General features: G+C 39.2%; 1 protein-coding gene and 1 long non-coding RNA gene across 3 annotated transcripts in view; one reads left to right on the top strand and one right to left on the bottom strand.

Annotated features, from left to right (window-relative positions):
- CDYL2 (chromodomain Y like 2) overlaps positions 1-6,995 on the top strand; it is a 59,880-nt gene extending 52,885 nt beyond the window's left edge. For both annotated transcript variants that reach the window (XM_082062494.1, XM_082062496.1), the window contains exons 6-7: positions 143-286; positions 2,509-6,995. In XM_082062494.1, the coding sequence (XP_081918620.1) occupies positions 143-286; positions 2,509-2,667 (303 nt within the window). In that variant the 3' untranslated portion in view covers positions 2,668-6,995. The remainder of the gene's footprint in view (positions 1-142; positions 287-2,508) is intronic.
- LOC309444564 overlaps positions 1-22,056 on the bottom strand; it is a 92,226-nt gene that overhangs the window by 46,420 nt on the left and 23,750 nt on the right. The gene's annotated exons all lie outside the window — the stretch shown is intronic.

The following is a 22,056-nucleotide window of genomic DNA, read 5'->3' as shown; positions in this document are numbered from 1 at the left end:
AACTCCTTTTTTTAAGTATTTTGCAGTATGGAAAGATAGAGGATGCCATTTGTAAATTTAATCTTGAAAATAACAGGCAAGTATGGAATACGTTTTAAGGGAATTATAACCCAAGATCACAAATAGTCTTTTGGTTTCACAGGCAAATGAAATGCTGTTCTGTGGGAGAAAGCTGACGGCGCAGGAAGCCTGCAGCAGAGGACTAGTGTCACAAGTATTTTGGCCAACAACATTTAGCCAAGAAGTGATGCTACGAGTGAAGGAGATGGCGTCCTGCAGTGCGGTGGTAAGGAATCAAACTCCTTTGTGATTAAATTACGTTTCACAGAGGCCAGGTGTGCTCCCAAGGCTCATCACATCAGAAGCACGGGTCTCCACAACCGTAACTCTAGAAGGGGGATAACAGCAGAAAATCTGGATATGGATCAGTGAGCTCATGGTGTTTTCAGGGGCAGGGAGAGTTATTTCCTTTCCCCATCTTCACATTTATTCAGTATGAGTGGAACCTCCTTTTCCAAGATATTGAAAGGGGATTTTAGCATAAGTTTCCTTCATGAAGGTGGAAGAGTCTGGAAACAATACAGCTGTACTGGGAAATCTCCACAGGGTCAGTAAGAAAATATATTTAACTTTCCCATTGTGCTGGCCTACTGTGTTTCAGCTGAATAATGAGTGTTTCAGCCTTCTTTTCTGCACCTGCGCAGTTCCTGATTCTGCAGGTTGTTCTACCCATAGGTAGGATAGTGCCAGGTAACCTCTGCTCTGGAGGGGAGATCCCGACACAGGGGGATTTGAACAGTCTGGTCACACTGTATTCTAACTTTCCTTTTGTGTACATATAAGTTGAAAGAAAATCCTTTCCTATTTTTACGTCCTAAGGTTTTTTCCCTCCAGGCAGATATACTCCTATTCTGGGCACATCCTTGTTGAAAACAACGCAGTGAAGAAAATTACACTGGCTGCAATAAAACTGCACTAAAGTGCAAATTGTTGCAGTTTCTTGCTGTACTTCCTATGCTTGAAACTGTCTTAGCATCCCTCAGTTTCATTTAAAAGATCCGTTGTAAAAGAGAAGGTAGAGACACAGGAGATTTTTAATTAAATGAAGTGTAGATTAGATCTCACAAAAGACATTCAGAATGAAACTCCCTGGAAACGTAGCGTAAGCTTATTTGATCATGCTGATATACCGTGTATTATATGAGTTGGGAAAACCTCTGGGCCCTCCTGTGAATTCTTCCTTCCTTCACTGTTACTGGCTGCCAATGCAATTTTCTCTTGAGACCTGTTGGGAAGACTGGTGCTGACTTGTGGACAAGGATCAGAGGTAAAACTGTCAAAGACTAGATTTACCCTCCGAGATCCCAAATGCAAATCGGGCTGAAGTCACAAAAACAATGCATATGATGAGCTCATCCCAGGTCACTGTGGATACTTGTTCACAAACAGACGAAAAAAAAATACACATGCCCCGCGATTTGCAATTAATACCATTTACTTGAGTTAAAGAAAAATACTATTTTGGAATAGCAGTGTTGTAACCTAAACCACGTAGGAACTGGAATTAACATGTAGGTGTTGACAAAGCGGACTGGAGACCATGCATCCCCCTTACCATAAACACTGTATTACTTTACATTGTCTTCTGCCCCCAAAAAAACAGTAATGTATGAATTATTAATGGTTTTGTTTGAGTAGCTAGGCTCCTTGTGAGATACATCCTGGTGTTATGTATTTCAAAAAGAATTTTAAAGAAGGCAATCTCAATATTTAAAAAAATGGGTCTAGGAAAAACGAGCTGAACTATGGGAGTGACCTTGGACCTGCTGTTCAGGCCTTTAGGAACTTGCAGCAATTTTTGAAGGGCTTGAGATTGGGCTTTCCTTTGCAAAAACCTCAGGTGATTTGTTATGACTGCTTGTGTACGCTAAGCAAATCTAAATCCAGAACACAGCCAGAGGGTGCTTGTTTTGCTTAACACCCTTTCTTTATAAAATATTTCACTGGTATAAACTTTAAAAGGTATTTGCAGTAAAGGCCCTTTCCTGTTCATTTCTGTCTTGTTAAGTAAATGATGCATGAGGGAAAATTGTTAAAGATGATGGACATTTCCAACCTCTATAACCTTAAAGACTGCCTTCCAGACAACAGGAAGCAAATGTATCGTGCCTCGCACATTTTCATTTCAAGGGATCACATTTTCAACAAGAGGGAGTTCAGCTCCTTCTAGTGCTTCATGGCAGCCCTTCAACAAACTAATGCACTTCAGAATCCCTCATTCCTTTTAAAAATGTTGGCACCAAGGCATAAACCTCCGAAGTCCTTAATTCCTAAAGATGCTGACTATCAGCAAGCGGAGCTATGGCTGTAAATCAGAGCTAATTTCTGTGCCCAAAGGACTTATTTAGATTTTGAAACAGTCAGTAGTGTAAAAATGCTGTTCACACCATTATCCATAATAATGTTTTCAGATTCAGAATAAAATACTGAGCAATATTTTGGCTTTAGGTATTGGAAGAGTCCAAATGTCTCGTGCGGAGCTTCCTGAAATCCGGACTTGAAGATGTGAACGAGAAAGAGTGTCAGATGCTAAAGCAGCTATGGAGTTCTTCCAAAGGACTAGATTCATTATTCAGCTACTTGCAAGACAAAATTTATGAAGTCTGATGTCTTGGCCTAACTTAACGAGAAAATGCTCCACTTGTGACCAGAGTCGAACATTAGCTGTGTTTGCAAAGCAGAGGCAACGCATCATTGAGGAATTTGTGACAGTGTCTCCTAATCCATATGGTTGTGTCGATATCCTTGTGAGCTCCACGGCTGCTCGTAGCTGGTTTGATTTTGTGTAAGCGAGACGTAGGCAGGCTTGTTCCGTGCACGTAATCTCGACAGAGGGCTGCATCTTCCACATGCTCATCCCGATAGAAAGTGTACATTCCATGTGCTGAGAAGCACTGCGAAGGCCCAGTGAGGCACACCGGCTGTCACGGTGGATTTTGTCTGTCCTTCTTATAACTTATTCTCGCTGTTGCAACACATCTGGGCTGACACAGAGGGCTCCATCGAAAAACTGGGTCAGCGCAATATTTTGTAGACCCAAACACCATATTTTAGAAATATTTTAATGATTTTTTTTTTTCTAAGTTCTAACAGTGTAATGGAAAAATCTGATAATTTATATGTATAATATGTAAAGTTAGTTTACAAAAACTCCTAGGATTTTTTTCTTTGTTGAATTTATTTAACTTATTTATTTTGTGTTCATATTCAGCTGTTTATTGATAACAGATCTTATTTTCATACTTCCCTTGACTGAACTGGTGGCATCACATGAGAATGGAAACACATTTTTAGCGGCAAATTGTGTAGAAAATAAAGAATATGTAGAAAACACACAGAATGCTGTGGGCAGTAAAAGAAACGGCCACGTGCATGCTCCTCTATGTGCAAAAATGTACAAAAAATGTATGAAATAGATTCATTTGCCAGGGTTAAGGGAAAAAAAAAAAGAAGTGGATTCTGAAAGTGAGTCCCCCCTGAGTCTCTCTTCACTTTCTGCCTTCTTGAGGAGCATTGAAGGGCTTGCCAGCAAGATGCTTTATTTAAGTTTACTATATTCCTGTTATCCGGATGTCAGGAACAGGGTGAGTGGTGCCGTTATGTGGCATCGTACTGTTTTTCAGGTTTAAACATCCCCTTTTGGTCTGAAGTCTAAAAGCAAATCCTTATGAGCCTTAGTCTAATTGCCTGATTCCTCAGGTCTGAGATAATTTCTGCTCTGGAGGCCTTTGGGTGTGCGCCAGCAGTTTATACAAGGTGCTAGGTATTGAACTCAGTGGAGGGAGAGGGTTTGCTTTGCTTTTCCCGGCTCTCCACATCTGGCCACCCCACCATCTGTTCCAGCAACTTACGGCTATCCGTAAAAGCAGTCCACGATAAACGACACAAACCCAATCCACTATTTCAGAATGTGATCCTAGTACTTTTCGGTGACACTGACTGACTTCTGAACACTGGATCGCTCTCATTTCTTTCTTGCTAGTAAGGCAATTAATATGGAAATAACACAAGCACGCTCTGTGACTTCACCTGCCATTCTAGGATGCCCAGATTAAAACCTCTTGAAGCAGAAGCTTTGCACATTTGTTTGCTTTGTAATTTGTGCACTTGCTCTCCATCCTTGAGCTCAGTGATGGTTGGTTATGGTTTAAACCTCTGCAAATGAGGCTGATGGGTTTTCTCCTTCCCCGTATTTCCATGAAGAGTTTCAACAAAGCCTTTGTAAAGTTAACAAACAGGTGATTATAGCAAACGGTAGCCTTTGATATATTAATATAACATTTGTTTTTCCACAAAGAATTAGAAGTGCTGTTTCTGTGGCCTAATTGTAGCACTGAATTTTAAGGAAACCCTAAAGGCAGAAGTTCTTATGGAAATTCTTCATTAAAAAGACAAAAACCTGGCTTCTAGTTCGCCTGTTTTCAATGCTTTCCAAAAACCTATCAAAGCAAGTTTACTGATTTTTAAATGTCTGAAACGGAACTCTTTCAATAAGTCTTTGAAGCGATAGATGCACGGCTTGTTTTATACTAAACGTTGCCTGTTTCCACAACCTGCCCCGAGGCCACCGAGCAGCCCCCGGCGCAACCAGAGGGTGACTCAAGTGACAGGCACTCCCATGCGTACGTGTTTGCACAATCAGGCCTCCCGCATAGGACTTCAAAAACAAACAAAAAAAAACAATGGAAAGTACCATGATTCCTCAATTTCCTTCATTTCCTTTCTTCCCGTCGAGAGAGCCATAACTCCTAGTCATGTGTTAATAAGATATTAGGATGTTTATTTCAATACTATGCTTGTTTTTGTAGATAAATATAGAGAAATTGCTCAGCAATGTGAAGATATGCTTTCCATAGGAGATTTTCAAAGAGAGAAGCATCATAACTTGTTAGATCTTTAAACTGCATCGTTTCATCTGAATTTTCAGATATCTGTATCTTAGCATTTTTTATGACAAAGGAATGGTTGAAATACATTTTCTAGAATTATTTTTCCATTAAAGCAAGCGCTAACCATAGTTAACATTTTTAATTATTCATATCTATACAGTTACAATCTAGTTTTCATGGAATCTATTTTCCCTTCAAAAAGAGTAATAACAATGTCAAAAGCTTCTTTTCCAGTATTTAAAGATCAGAATCAATTTTCTCTTGTGTTTCTGTCCTTACTGGGTATTCAGATATCTACATGTACTGTACATATTAGTCTGGGTACCTTTACTAATATTCACAGTATTTAAGATTATAAATGCAATTTGTTGTTAAGTATGTTATTTTATTCTTGTGTAAATTGTTTTGTACAATCTTTAAAAATCTACAGTTTTGCATTTGTAGATATTAAAGGTAGGCAATTTATTTTGTGTTGTCCTGCATGTATATTTTTGCTGTAGATAAGTGTTGCTTAGTTTACTATTTCAGTACATTTCTGTTTAAATGAATAAGCTTACAAACTTTAATACAGTATATATTTTCAGAATATAAACTTTTATATTTCTGTGGTAGGTTAGGGTATGCGTTTTAGGCAATCTTTTTCACTACTATTAACTGTTCTTTTAATCTATAATATAATGGTTTTGTGCCAATAGTTTTTCATTAGAATAAAATGCTCTTTTAATGTTAGGGATAAACAGACAATTTTGGTTGGGGTTTGTTTTATTTTGTTAATTTTTTTTTATTATTATTTTGCCAGCCTTTACAGTTTTAAATGTAATTTATAAATATATTGCATTTGTGAATAAGCCTTACCATTAGGTACCAGAAATCTTTAAAGCTACATAATTCCTTATGTAGTAACTAAGGACTTCCCCAAATAATTGCTGTAAGAAAGTTTGCAAATCAGAGTACAGGGCCTTAAGTTTTTCTTGTGAAAAGGATAATACGGGTTGTTTCTTTCGAACAACATAGGTAGATGTGTCAGCATGGGCTTTGTTATATATAAACTGTGCATTTGTGCTCCCAACCACAGTAGTTTAATCTCAGGCTTTGTGTGGCTGGGTCTATAAAAGTCAAATCTGGCTAAAGCCAGCGCTCTTTAGGAAACACTAAAGAAGTTTACATAAGAGACTTATAGACAATCTTAATCATAGTACATTTGGGTACTTGGTATCCTAGATGTGTTATCTGTGTCTGCCCAATTAACCGTATGTTTTAAGCCATATTAAATCTCTTTACTGCTACTTTAAATACTACACTGAAAGTCATTCACTAGCTTGCTTACTCACAGACGGGATTTCAATTTTTAGTGAATAAAAATATTATGCCTTCCATAAAAACAAAGGACCAAAGAATCGCATTATTCTAACAAAGCATGAGTTCCTTCGCCAGTGAACTAGTTTGACATTTTACTGCAGATCAAATAGTCTCTTTCTGCTACAAACGCTGCATTCTCATCCATGTCAAGTGTAAGGGGAAAAGATGTATCCACAGACCTATTGGGAACGGAGTGTCGCTCAGCTAGGATGGCATGTCTATTGGTAAGGCTTATTACCAAACCTCGGAGATGAAGCAAAGAACCAAAAATTCACAAATTATCTCAATGTAAATTTATTTTCAGAACTTGCACAAATAATTAATTGTAGAACTTTGCAAATTAGGCCCTTAAGTTATTTTGTCAGGACACCATGGAACAGACTAAAACAGTTTCTAATATTTGTAATGATGAGTATATACTATAATATTATAAGGGTACAGGCACCCCTATATCACAGTGTTGTAAATATTTTCTGAAACTGGTACAGTACGGAGGGACTTGTATCTTCTGATATATCAAATATTGACTGTCTAGATCAAATTGTACACAATTTACTTGTTGATGGTCCTGTAACTAGTGTATGGACACATTTCTGGGTGCCTTAGAAGTTGTATTTTTCATGTGTGTTAATATGCAGTATTTATACATTGTGAGAAGCTGCTTTGAATAAAAACATTGAAACTTCATTTAGATGCAGTGATTTTCAATTTTACACAATCAGAATGAATGTGATCAGTAGTAGCCGCAGACCCTTGTAATAGGTGATATTGGTTAATATATGATAAAGCTACTGATGGACTCCTGCCATTTGAAAGCAAGCAGACTTTTTAAAAGAGACATGTAAAACTTCATTTTCAAAGGGCAAAAACCACGGCACCAAAAGACATTGCAAACCTATCTCTCTGAAATAATTCATCATGATCCATCTCAACTCATGATCCAATCTAAGAAAACCACCAAGAACTGTCCGTAAATACACTTCCACTATTTGATGTGTGCACGTCACCTACAGCGTATCTGCCCAGAACCAACTCCCGCATACAGCATTTCAGCTCCACACAAGGGAATTGGATTTTGAAGTGGTATTTGCCAGGGAGGTCAAGATTCAGCCCAGACCTGCCCTAGAGCGGTGTGAAGTTGGATCACCCTGTGATGCTCCTGCGTGGCTGTAGATGACGATCCTGCCGCAGGGTCTCTGGGGCACAAGGTGATCGCTTGGCTGCAGCACCCACGGATGCTGTTTCCAACCATGTATCTCCCATGATTAAAAGAGTAACTCTCAATTACTTCTGCCTGGGGCAGAAAAGGAAGGATATTTTTACAGGGAACCCAGTGGTACCCAAACCACCTATAAAACAAGGTCTGAATAAAATGACCTACCCTTGATTCAAAGGACAACAATTATGCTTTAGCAATTATATCGGTTAGCTTTAAACTGACAGACATTGTTAGTAAAAACTGTGGGCAGCTATTTAGAGCAGAGGATTGAGCAATTTAGTCTTGCTTCACCATCAAATCCAATTATTTCTTAGGGTGACTCTTGTCGGGAATTAACTTATGGTGGCTTGCACTGGGCTGTAAGCAATGTGCACATGGTGAACAGAGTATGTCACCTTTCTTGTCTAAAGTTTTATGGACAAATTTTGGTCTTAACATAGATTTGCAACATTTTAATTTTATTTTAAATTACTCATTTTTAAAGGAAAGCAAAAATTATTCAAAATTAAATAACCCATCCAGGTCATTAACACCTGCGGTCTGTACGTGACAGATACAGCACTGTCAGTGTGACTTGATGTCCCATGCCCAGCAAAAATGGAGTGTCATGATGCCAAAGGAAATCTGTAACTTAAGCCTTCACAACACTTTTCCCACAATATATGAACCACATGAAGCCGAAGTCAGTAATGCAGAGGGTAACCTTAAAAATCCTAAGCTAAACCATATCACCTTTCCTTTGCCGCTTCCTGGCACTGATGTCACGGTATTAAATTCAGCAGATCTAAGTCAAAACTCACCAACATCAATGGAGATCCTCCCACTGACTTCAGTTACTTCTAGATCAACCCCAATGGCTGACAGATACCCCAGCAACCTCCTTCACCAGGGAATATCTTGTAAGCATCTTCAAAAAATCATGTAGCACTGATCAGAAAGACATAATTAGCACAAGAGGCAGGGTTCCATATCTGTAGTTCAAAATTTAACAGCACTGTCTAAGAAATGTTGAATAAAATTCAACATTTTCCATTTTATCACTGACTCTTGTTAGAAAGACATGCTCTGCTGGGTTTTAACCTTCCTCAACCCTTCAGTCACATTTATTAATATGAGTTTGGATTCTGAATGACTCTGTAATATCTGTGAAACTTATTTTATACATCGGACACAGACAAATATGTCGGTGAACAACTATAAAGAGAAAAGTGAAAATGCTCTTTGCAACTGAGAGTCATGTTTGAACAGGGGCCATTGAACTGCCACTGCCTCCTAAGATCTTTGATAAAAAGCTGCATCTAACATTAGAGTTTCTATAACGAAAAATGATTTAAACACTAAGCTGCAATCTTGACTTGTTAGGATTAAGTTAATTACTGTAATCTAGAAGTAGGTTATTCACAGTCATTCAGAAATGTGGTTTTGATGCATCTGTAAATAAGCACTACAATTTCTGTTATTCCAGAAAGATCAGCGATTCCACACCGCTGTCCTTCCAGCCCTCTGTTTGGCAATTACACGTACTGCTTACCAGGCTCTAGGGTATTCACTTTCTACAAGAGGTTCATTAAATGGATAAAGGCATTCACATAAAACTCTTCCCATGCCTAATTATTCGAGATCTGCATTATCTTAGCCTCTCACTTGTTTATTTTGTATGCAGCTGCAGCAAGTTTTTTGTCAGGGACTCCGGCTCCAGCAAACAATTCCCTCCAAGTCCACTTTTTCCCCATTAGGCTCATAATGAGCAAGAGCTCAAAGCTCCTGCCAGCTGAGCTGCCAAGGGATTCCCCGCTGTTCCAAGGGTGAAGGTCAGCTGAGCGCGGCTTTGGTGACCTTGAGCAGCGTGCCCACTGCTCGCAGCGCGCGGTTTGGAGTCAACAATTGCTCAGCCCTCATTCTGCTTTTATTTCTGAAAGCAAGCCCTAATGATATCAGTGGTCCAGCCCTCTGTGGGTTTTCCTGCCATAATGACCTTTCATCACTCCTTTGCACGGGGCTGTTCCCTAGAATGACATCGGAACCAATGTGAGTTATTAACTGTAAAGCAACCTGCAAGTTTCTTACACCAGCGACCAGGCTCACCCAAAAAAAGACAAGGACAAGGTGATCATCACCCATAGTATCCCAGCACCACGCTGTGTCTAGCTTAATCAGACCAGAAAAACAGGATATGGATTCACATGGAACAGGATAAAACAGATAGATGTGTTTTCCAGGATGCTAAGGTAATGCCAGTTGAAAAGAAATATCCCAAAACGTGTTAAACCCGGTAGGATTCATTTTCCATACATGTCTGGAACTAGTTAGAAGACAAAGACATTGTCACTCTCTAAACAATGTTTCTTAAAGAAATCCACTTTCTCTAAAAATCTATTGGAAGCTTAAACTGAGTTTTAAAGAAGTAGGCTGCGAGACAGCTGATTTGGAAGGCTAAAACTTCTCCCAACCATTTCAAGTCTGAGAAAACCCAAGAGTGCTCCATTTGCGATTCAAGCGCTGGGTAAACACCCTCACAAGTGTAGCGTGGCCGGGTGCCAACCCAACGGTGAGTCAGCAGGCAGGGGAGGGAGTCGAGTGTCAAGAATGCATTTAACCCTCACGCCAGAGAACACTTTTCTTAAGAACAGAATGAAAACGCTCCATAAAAAGAAAAAAATTACTGACATTTTTTCTCCATTAGTGCAGGCAACTATCTCAATTTTCTTCCAATTTACAGAAGCTCTCACACTGTAAATTAGGACAAATGCTTAAGAAAATAGCAATTGCGAACTGTTGAGAAAGAGGCTCATGAACACGTGTCAGTCCAGTCCTACGATCCTTACTCTGACAAAAATCCCACTGATAAATCTGGCAAGGCTGAGTGCAGAAGGATTTCATGAGAGCATTAGAATTGATAATACTGAATACTTGCACAGATACAAAAAGGAGTATATTTTCCTAATGAAAATACAGTTCAAAGGATCTGTCATATTCCCAAAGGAGTATCTGCACATGCTACTTTGCTTCACAGTGTTCTTGTGGAGTGTTTGATGAAATCATGAGATTTCCTAAATCATTTTTAAATTAATCCCTCTTAAGAAATTCCCCACTGAAGCATCACTTTGCATGATCCCACCAGATATTCTACTCAGGATAGCAAAAAAGGATAACAAGATTGAGGATTAAAAAAATTAAAAAATATTTTTAATGATGACCCAGTCTTCCACCTAAAAAATTGTACACTCATTTACAAGGTTGTTAAACACTGCCAAACCAGAATGGCAGCATTTTATACCTACTTTCTTTCTCACTCTTCACAGGTGTAAATAACCACATTGGACACCTGTGGAGGAGGGGAATCGCGGGGGGAGGGGGCAAGAAACCAAAACCTCTAGTTATTACCTTCCCAGTGTTAGTCAAGGGTAATTATAGACCAGCTGTGAACTCACAGCTTCCCCCCATTTAACAAACAGCTACAGCTCCCAGTTACAGGCTGAGAACAGGTAGCTCTGCTGCACCTCAAGCTGTTCAATCCTACCAACACCTACAGAAATGAATAATTTTTTTCACACATCTTGCCCCACGAAACTCCATGGCCTGAGCTGTCTTCTGCAGGAACTTAACTCGCAGCTGGTAGCATCCATTTAATGTTATCGTTTGTCCTGCCCTGGATTAAGCCTGGGCTGTGAAACTACGGAGATACAATAAGAATCAGTTTGTATAAATATCTAATGTATGCCCAGGACAGAAATACTCATAGTTAGTTTCCCTGCACAGATCCATGAAATAATTTTTCTTCTGTCTAACAGCCTAAGCCCAAAGTTTAGACAAATTCATCACACCTACAGCATTAAGAGACAAGCCCTGCCAAACCCTGCTGGGGTGGCTGAAAAGACTTTGACCCCATCCTTCAGCTCCATCTGTCTGTCAGATGTTAGCAACTGTAGCAGGGGCTGCAGATTAGATGGCCACATCTCCACAAAGATCAGTTTTAGCTGACTGTGAGCTCAAATCACAGAATCACGGACTGGTTGGGGTTGGAAGGGACCTCTGGACATCATCTAGTCCAACGTACCTGCTACAGCAGGTTCACCAGAGCAGATCGCACAGGATCACCTCTAGGTGGGTTTGAATGTCTCCAGAGGAGACTCCACAGCCTCTCTGGGCAGCCTCTTCCAGGGCTCTGGCACCCTCAAATAAAGAAGTTTTTCCTCATATTCAGATGGAACCTCCTGTGTTTCAGCCTGTGCCTGTTGCCCCTCATCCTGTCATTGGGCACCTCTGAAAGGAGTCTGGTCCATCTTCTTGACACCCACCCTTGAGATATTTATAAACATTGATGAGACCACTCTCAGCCTTCACCTCTAGACTCGAAAGATGGCAACCTCCCACAGAGGAACACAGCAGCAAGAAGGAGGTTGTCTCTTCAAACATCAAATTCTTCTCCACCATGATCTTATGGACTGGAAATACAGAAATATGACCAAACAATAACTTTGATGAGAAATCAATGTCACTCACTGTGAATTACTCTGTCATGATTTGCACTTGGCTTGCACAAGTTGAGAAGATAATCAAGTCCTGCAGAACTTCAGTTTTGAAAGTAAATTCCCTGTGTATGCTGTTAAATTCCTCCATCTGAAATTCATAAAGAAAGAGGAATGTAAAAGATTGTCAGCTTGCAGTATTAAGCTTGCAGTTTATGGAAGGAAATCATGACACATCTTTCCTGTATGCAGAAAGCTCTAAGTAATCTTCCATCATCATCCCAGCACTAATTCCCAGAAATCCTGCAGAGCTCCAGAACTCCCCAGAGCTCTATTTCATACACCCAGCATTCCTCCATCAAAAACTGTCTTTAAAGAAAAAAACAAACTAGAAGATTATTTGCCCATTCTTGCACTCCCATACCCAGACACCTTTTTGGACTCTGTGCACGTAGCTGGGAAATGTGAACACATGCAGGTTATACCAGTTGGAACTGGTTGCTCATACTGCTTGGAACGTGTTGAACAGACCAGGAGAGTAAGAGGCCAAATGAAGTGACACGTGCAGTGGCACCACAAGACTAACACGATTGTCGATTTAGCAGCAGAAAAATCTGAATGGTTTACAACTCAGTGGCTTGTTGGATGAAGGCTCCTCAGCCAGATAAGAATGTGAATTATTGTTGCAAATTTTATTTATACAGTATCTGCAATTTTCATGCAGAAAACATAAGCAGAGACTGGTTTAAATCATTTCAGATACTCAGCACGAAATAAGTGGCTCACTTTCAAGGAACAACCAAGAAAAAATATTCCACAGAATGTCATATATTCCTTCAAATGGGGAGTTATGTTTCATCAGGATGGATGCTTAACTGGAAATAACTCTGAGTATGGGGACTGTTTTCAGCAATAGTTGTTAATTAAGTAGTAAAGTACTAGTAAAATGTTTAATCAGGTTGCATTTAAATAGCACTATAATGGTATGTAATTACTAAAAAGAGTGCAAAAACTATTCTGCAAAAGACTGCATTCAGTTTTCATGCGCTGTGCAATTCCATTTAAAAACAGAAAGGCTTCCAATGTCCACTGTACAGTGGCCAGCGGACAGGCAAGCTGGGAACTTCTGCTCTAAGTCACAGAAGAGGGGCTTTTATTTAAAAGCACATTTGAACTTCTCTATCAGGAGCTGTAGAAGAAAAACAAAAAAGAATCCAAAGCACTGAAGAAGCCCACCAGAAGCACATAGACATGCCACCATACATGAACCGAGATTATATTGTAAATGAAGAAAAAAAAAAAAATACATTCTAAACACACAGGAACAAATAAACCCACAGTAGCAGTGAGGCCGGCAGCTCTTCTGCACAGTCGGAATGAAAAACCACCAGAAAAACAAGGAAGAGCCTCTTGGGAAGAACACAATACCCGCTGAACACACGGGGGATGCTGCATGAACCTGTCCCCAGCAGCACACAGCAAAGGGCTGGGGCTTTCCATTCACAAGTGACCTTGGTGGAAGAGGCACCAGAATGTCTTGCTGTGGCTCGGTACGGATGGACCGGTATAATTCTGGGTGTGTTAGCAAAATGTGCAGCAGGCAAAAGAAACTCAGCACAACCAGGATGAATTTCAACCAAGAAAATGCAGATATTTAGAACTGAAAAATACATCAATGAAGACAAAACCTCAGGGCATAAAATGATAAGGATGAAGCTGAAATGCAGTCCCACAAAACTGCCTTCGTAGTAGAAATTAAATAAAATGCGCTGGAGAGAAAAATGTTTGTAACTTAGACATAATTTATATTATTACTATCTTTAGAAGATAACAACTAATATCAAGTACAGAGAAACTTTTATTTTCTAACAGCTCTTACTGATGATACTAGTTTTCTACTTGTAGTAAAAATGCACTGTGTAGCTGACAGTCTAACATGTCCCAAAGTTGCTCACAGAGTCTTTATATTCCTCAGTAATAGCAACTTGTGTCTTTTGGACTAATTAATGACAGGCTGCAGCGAACATGGGCCCTGGTTCCAAAGAAGGTACTGATGTTCTCAAATAAAATCTAAGTAACATTCATACAATTACTACAATGGCAAATAGCTTATAATACACATAATAACTTGAAAACTTACTCTCTGTTAAACTAAAGCTTTGCAGGCCCTTCCAGCATAAATGATTTTATGATTTGCAGATTAACATGGCACGTCTCTGCATCATTAAAACCCTCAGATTTCCTGAGGCCACAGTTCCACTTGTTTTTAAGACAACCTGTGGAATGACGGTACTACAGGTCACGGCAGCAGCGGAGCTCCTTCCCAGACAAAGGAAACGGGCAGCACTTCATGCAATTTTTTCCAAATTTGCATCCATGGAAATTAGGTACCAGATTTACATAACTGCTTTTGAGAACCTGTCTTTTGTGTTTTCACTGGAAAGGCTTCTCTCAGTGTTTAGACAAAGTCCTTTTTCACTTAGAATTGTGCCGATAATCCCCTCTAAAATCCAGAAGTGTCCCCTTTGTGAGTGCTGCTGGACTTCAGTATGTCCACTGAGGCAGCATTTTGAGCACGTGCTCACTAATGGAGCTTTCAGAGTCATATTCTTAACATGTGTAACTGCCCTATGTTCAAAAACATTATTTCTTGAAAATAAGCCTTCATATCACTTTATAAAACACAGGTTGGCAAAGATTCTGCATTTGCAGAGGTTTGTATTATTTTTGCCGGTGTATTACTTGCATATGATCTACAAAAACACTAAATCACACTTCTCTTTTTTTTTAATTAAAGCAGTTGACCACAGGTTATATGCACGAAAATAACTATAATTTTAAAATAGGAGTAAGGTCTTGTTCACTTGACAATGGTACATGTTTTAGAGATTCGAATCTTGCCACTAGAAAAATAGGTCATCTTCAACTGACAGAGAAAGAACTACAACCAACCAAGAACAAAAAGCCAAAGCCACATGCTTGGGGTGAGGTTCTCACCCCGTAAGTCAATTAATGCTCCAAAATGTTCTCATTTCTATTCTACAAGACCTCTCAATTTTCACAGTGTAAAACCTGCGCTTTGAACATTAAGGAAGATGACATTTATATTATGGGAGTATGATTTGCAGTGAGTTAATGTTCTACTGTGCGAACAGATTGCCAAGAAAGAATTGTCCCTTGTCATAAAAGCCACTTTTTTACTTTGGATTCAGAAAACTGATTTCGCCATGTAACTGAATCATCAAGGAGATCACTGAGCAGCATCACCGGCCAAGAAACAAACATTAGATTGCATCTGCTCTGCTCAATTCTGCACCTCGTTTTTGCTAAAACCCATTTGTACTGAGTCACCACACTCTATTCAGGATTTCCCTTGTACAAAATGCACAGCACTTTGTTTTCCAAATGTGCTGATCCACAAAGCCACACTGCTAATGCAGAACGAGAACCTCATTTCTACCCACCCAGACCAGTGCCCTGACCAGTAAGTGCCAGCAATGTGCTTGTTCTCTCTCACTGCCCTACTGAACATCTATCAGCTCTTGGCAAAGCAGAACAGTTTCCATGGGGGGCACTGAGAAGTCCTCCTCACTTTGAAGCATGATCTGGGAGATACTTTTGGATGTTGCAGGAGGTAGACTTGAATCCATGAAGTAGATGAGGGAATTACAGCTACACCTCCCACATTCCATATTCTGGAAAAAAAGCTATGATACTGGATAGAACAAATAGTATATCTTCACGAGCTTCAAATTTTTCTTGAGTTTTCCTGCTTGGTTTTGGATCCTCTGCTCTAACTCATTTAGTAACCTTGACATCTAACTTGCCGTGGATCTCATCAGCCTTAGGACTGCGGCATTGCAATGCTGGCCAATACAAGATCTAAATTAACTAGTGTAGACTCAGTCCATATACTCAGTTCTTCAAGTTTTACAGATGAAAGCATAATTTCAGAGATTGCTACAAGACAGGCCTCTTGAATCCAGAAGTTCATTTTCTGCAGAATTTTGTTATATTTTTATGAGAATTACGTCTTCTTTTATTTCTTGTGGTATTAGCCTGTTTCCCTGAAAATAAGATCTACCCCAAAAATAAGCCCTAGCATGATTTTCCCAGATTTTTGAGGATATATAAGCCCTACTCCAAAAATAAGCCCTAGTTACAGTTCATTTAAAAAGTCAGTTTGAATAATGGCCAGGCAGCTACACATGTAAAAAAGTAAGCATCTTTCAGAGCAAAAATTAATATAAGACCCTGTCTTATTTTCGGGGAAACAGGGCATATATCCACTGCTTAACAGGTTATTACATCCTGTTAACTTAAAGCAATGTAAGTTAAATTCAAGGAACCTTCCCAGACCGATTAGTAAATAACACTAAGTCATGTAATTAAAACAAAACCAAAACAGTAGGAGCATTATGACACTGCATTGTCACTGGAAACTGACAAAAGGATCGTGATAATAGGTGTAGACACAGAGATCACACACAGTGCTCACATGTTAATAATATAGCCAAGCAAAAAGGGAAACTTCTCTCACCTAAGAATTCATAAAACTGAACGCAGAGTGGACAAAGTCCCTGTTTCCACTGTGGCAGCAAGGGGGTCAGTAACAACCAAATCCTTTCCCTCTCTTTTTCTTCGCGTCTTTGATGTTGGTGGACATGGCCCTTAGGGACATGGTTTAGAGGTGGACATGGCAGTGTTGGGTTAATGGTTGGACTTGATCATCTCAAGGGTCTTTTCCAACCTAAATGATTCTATGATTCTCTTACAAGAGAGATGAGATCCCAAACCCAGACTTGGCTCAGTTGCCAAGATACTGTGGTAACACAAAGACATAGCTCCTGTCCCAGAAGGAGGAAAATTCACCATCAGAAATGCAGAGTTATAAATACAGATACATGGAAATTTAATATTGACCTTGCTGTACTAAAATCAATGAGAGATTTTTCACCAAGTTGAATGGAAACAGGATCAAGCTCAGAGATGGGAAATACACCAGCTTTGTTCATCAGACTCTACCCAGCCTTTGCACAGTCTCATTTATCACAATCATCACATTAGAGGGAGGCCTTTGGGATCAATACAAAGCAGAAAGAGACACAGTAAGTTTGTATGAGATTTAAAAATGGGGTTTGAGGCTGGGGATAGAGAGACAATGAGGCAAAAGTAGGAAGAAGCGCAGGTTAGCAGCTGATACAAATCATTGCAACTCCAAGAGAACTGTGAAACAACTCCATGAACACGGCTTGGAAACCAACAGGGTGAAGTACTAAAAAGAGGTTGAAAATGGGGCTTTACTAAAAGAAAAGAGGATGGCTGAGTACATTTTTTTATTAAGGCAACTTAGGGGAAATAAAATGTTTCTCTCAAAATCAAGACTCGGAATTAGTCAATGCATCTATGGATTTGTTGTCAGCCTGCATAGTGAAAGGTAAAAGATTAAGATAAAAGAGCTTTTAGTGATTTGAAGGAAAGTAGGAACAGGCCTAAACATGAGGGAAGGAGTAAAGCACTGATTAATTTACATAATATTTCAAAGTCTATACAGAACAATTGTTAAAATAACCACAGAAATGTAAGGATGCTGAGAATTAAGTGTCCTCAAAGTGTGCAATGGCATTAACAAGCAAACGAGCAGTTAGTGAGCATCACATGATTGATTTTTGAGTTCATTGTTATGAACAACATTTGATTCAAAAAATACAAAGATAATTCCACTATGACCGATAGCAAGACAAATGAATAAGGGACTGCAAGCCAAAGAGTCTATTTTATCTCAAGAGCAGGGTTGCTTACTCATCTCCAGTCAACAGCCCCTTCTAAAAATACTGGAAGTAATTTTAAAACCCCAAGGAATGATGGAATTTAAATGATTTGTGAGGGTGGAAGACTGAGAGGTTTTTGTACATGACCAGTCATTTACCAGAAAAATATCAGATGCTCTACTGCATTGTTTAATCATGTTCACGAGTAATGTATTTTTTCCCCAAATTAAACTCCAGCCGATAGAGCTGAACACACCACAGCAGATCGAATTTGCTCTCCCGTCTTTGCAATATAAGTTTGTTGCAATCTACTATTTACTTTTCTCATGGTCATATGTGCATTTCTAAATGAATCAGTACATCCAAATCATTCAAGTGAATCAGCTCGTACTTCAAATGAAGTTCAACTGAATTAGCCAATTTATAGAAAGAAAACAAGTCAGCAGGTTAAGGTGGAAGATTCAGCTACACAAAATCCATGTTCAGTGCTCTGCTCCAGCAGAACATGTGCTGTGTTTGAACTGCTTTTGGTCTCAATCTGCAAAGATATTCAGGTACTTTTCACTGCGATCCCCTCCACCATTGTATCAATGAAGAACCTTATTCCACCATCAGTTTCCTTTTCCATGCAAATTATCATGCTAAACTCCAAAACTGTGCTCAACTGAACAAGTCAAAAGAGAGAAAATAAAGACATAAACTTTTTTAAAAGCTCAGATTTTTTTGTTCTATACGTGCACACCACTCTATGCTTGTGTTAAGCGTATTTTTCTGATATACTGAGGTTCCTCTGAAAAATTACACACACCACACAGAGTAACCATTCATGCACACAGGAAATAAATTCCCAGCTCCGCAGTTAAGTAAATGCAAAATAAAGTGATGAAGAAATTAGTCACTGAACAAGTATATTTGTAAATAAATTAATACATATTGCATAAAAGTTGTCAAGAAATCTCTCTTTGAAAGGGCATAACTCTGTATGGACTGAGACCAATGATGAAATACAGCCTAATTTCCACAGGTCAGGACTAGAGCCTTGGGGCTCCTACTGAGAACTCAGACATTGAACTGGCTCTGGGTCAGATCCTCAGCAGATCCCAGTCATGTAACCTCTACAGGAAATCTACCAAGATCTACAGAGGAAAAAAAAATAAAAAGAAAAAGAAGTCCCAAAAGTCCTTTACTGTCAAGTCAGGTACTGTTTGTGGATGGTGGGTGAACCTCAGCATTTAGCTCCAACAGAAGGCAGATAAGCTGCAAGGGAGTGCACATCTCCATCTGGGCACAACTCCAATTTTGTATTAATAACTGGCTCTTTTTTGTAAACAGAATCAATATCCTGTTTTAAAATGATTCTCAGAAGAGCAGGAAATTAGAAAATATTAGTATTAAATTAATCACATTTCTATTCATGAAATTTTGTTAATGTTAATGGATAAATTTATTTTTTAGCTTTTTTCAACATATGTACACATGCATATTGAAAACATTACCCTAAACATGTGAATAATGCACTCATTTGAGATATAAAAAGCTGTGTTTTTTCTTCTTATTAATGGTGATTCCATGAACACTAAATGAGTGCAATTTCTACTTTCAGGGATTATGAATTTAAAATAAGAAATAATTTTTCAGGTTGAAATAGAGTAAGTTTCTTTTTGTTTGTATTTCTCAACAATATTGTATGTGATTCTGTGCCTCTAAAAGTAAAAAGAAGCCGGGGGGGGGGAGGCATACCTGGAAGCAGAGATGTCCTAAAACATTTTATTTTAATATTGGCATACCAAGTTCCATTTCCCTGTCCTTGTCAGGAAACTTCAGAGAATCAAGTGACATCAGTTCCATCACTGCAGGCATTCCAGAGCTTCGCTTGCATTTTTACATAGCTAAGGAATTTCCAAGCTCTCTACAGTTTTTCTTTTGCAGAAGGGTAAAAACAGTTCCCAGTTTGGAAGAAATGTATCCAAGGCAGAGAGAGGCCTCCCTGGGGAAAGAGCAATGAAAGCAGGACCAGGAGAGAGGCCACAAGAGTGAAAGGGGGTGAAGTTTGGGGGAACAAAATGTCCAAAGAGATCAGTCATGTGGTATGGCTTGTGACCCTGGTGAATATTAAAACCACTCAGAAATTATTATGTAGTCTGAATGTATATAAGAAGCTTGGACAGAAGAGAGGAAAAGAAAGATTTTGCAGTCTTTCTCAAAATCTAAAATCATACAGAATCATCTTCTAAGATGGGAAAAAATACTGCTGAAAAGGAACGAGTTTATAAAACAGGCTTAGTGTGCAAGTCTAAATTTAGCTATAGCATTCATTACCAAACACACTTTAAAATACATCACACCCGGGTAAGGTTACTTTTAGAAGAAATTACTTACTCCATCTAGACTGTCATTCTAAACCTCAAAGCTTTGCTTCCTTGCTGGATCAAGCTATTTTAACTCTTGAACTAAAGAGCTTCATGGTTTTTGGTATGACCTATGAGGGAAGTTACACTTGAGAAGAATATACCTGAAAATATCAACTCCATAAACCAAGCACTGAATATCTCAAGAATTACTTGCAAGACTGAAGGGCCATTTTATTTACTGAGCCTTTCCCTTTTGTGTTTGCACATTCACCAACAGTAACTTTTTATGAGGTCTACTGGAATCCCAGCGTGAGAGTTCACAGAGATGCCTTTGAAGCAATAAGCACACACTTTTAACTGTGCGTGTGCTAGATTAGCTGTGAACTTCACATCTCCTGCCCTGCAGCTGAGATCCCAGCAACAGTCCCTAACTGCGGATTCCACGAGCTGGTGAGTGGGAGAGAGATATGACAGTTCATTCAATTACTCATTCATCCCAACATACACTTGGTCTTTTATCACAACATACATAATTCACATAGGGGAAAGTAAAGCTATTAACAGCCTTTGACATTTCTACCCTTCCAATAACAGATTTCAACAAGTTCAAATCATCCCTCTTCTCTCTGTTACCTTTAAAAGGTTCAGGTGTTCATACCATCAAAACTGCAGATATGTCTTCAAAACGGGGCACATAAATCTCTGAGTTTTAGTTTGCAGCTCCCAGCTTACACAAGCACAAATGCCCACAAATCAAAACATAAGGACCACAGATGCTCAACTGTACTTGCATATTTTGTAAGTGCACAAGTAAAGGCAATTTGTTCCAGAAAAGGGAAACACAAACTACAGACTGTCTGTTGAATATACTGCAAATGAAACGACAGATGACGGACAAGGTTCTCCTCTATTGTGCTCGAGCTTTCATGAGAGTTTTGAGAAAAAACACTAAATAGTTATTGTTTAATGCACCTTAAATATGCCTTTGAGATGCTCCATGGACAACAGCAGAAAGTCACTAGTGCCACGATATACTCATTACTTTTGAAATATTAACTTCCATTAAAATATTGTTATTTTCTATCGTTACATCTGTCATGACATTTGTATAGAAAAATTCCCTCCTCTGTGTCACTGAGTAAGGCTTCAATACAGCTCTTCCACCAATGCTATGCAGTGGCCACAGATACACTGTATTTTTTTTTCTACCACCACAACCTACAGTAAAACCCCTGAATAGGTAGACAACTTGCTGTTAAATAATAAAATGATAGGATGCCTGGTTATTCTGATGCACTGAAGAAAGTAAAGGGATATACGTATAGGTGAAGCTTAAACTGAGCTGCCTATTTTACACATATATGCAGAACCAATGTGGTGGCATGTTTTATGTATGAGACTATGTAAATTAGCATACAACTACACAGACTTAGCAGTGATTTTTCACATAAAATTTGTTTTCCACACTCTATGCACCTTTGTTTCAGCAGTTAAATGGTCTTGTTCCAGGGCCAGTCGCTAGGACAAGGTATGATCTCACAGAGCAAGCCTGTCTACTAAAGAGGTTTTATCACAAAAAGTAGTTAAGAGGTTACACAAGGTTAGTCTGATTCCATTTAGGGACGGTACGCAGCCTGATTATTTGCTTTATGCTTTAAGTCAACAGATCATTACACACGAAGCCCAACAAAGCGTCTCTCACAAAAACATGCTCAGGTATTGCACGGCAGCAGCTCGGTAAGGTACAGCAGTGCCACAGAAATCCTCTGGCTGTGCAGCCCATCAAGGTAAAGCCCAGCAACTCTGCTCTTGGTTGATAATGTCTTTGTCAGACTTCAAGCATCCCTGCCAGTCAACTACTGAGATGGGGGAGAACAGCAGATAAATAAGGAAGAGAACTAAACACATTAGGCAGCATAAGACTTTGCAGGTGGAAGG

This window comes from Streptopelia decaocto (assembly GCF_964273445.1).
Source record: "Streptopelia decaocto genome assembly, chromosome: 11".
In the NCBI taxonomy this organism is placed as follows: domain Eukaryota; kingdom Metazoa; phylum Chordata; class Aves; order Columbiformes; family Columbidae; genus Streptopelia; species Streptopelia decaocto.
Note: the sequence above shows the minus strand (reverse complement) of the source record. Positions and strands in the feature narration are given on the sequence as shown.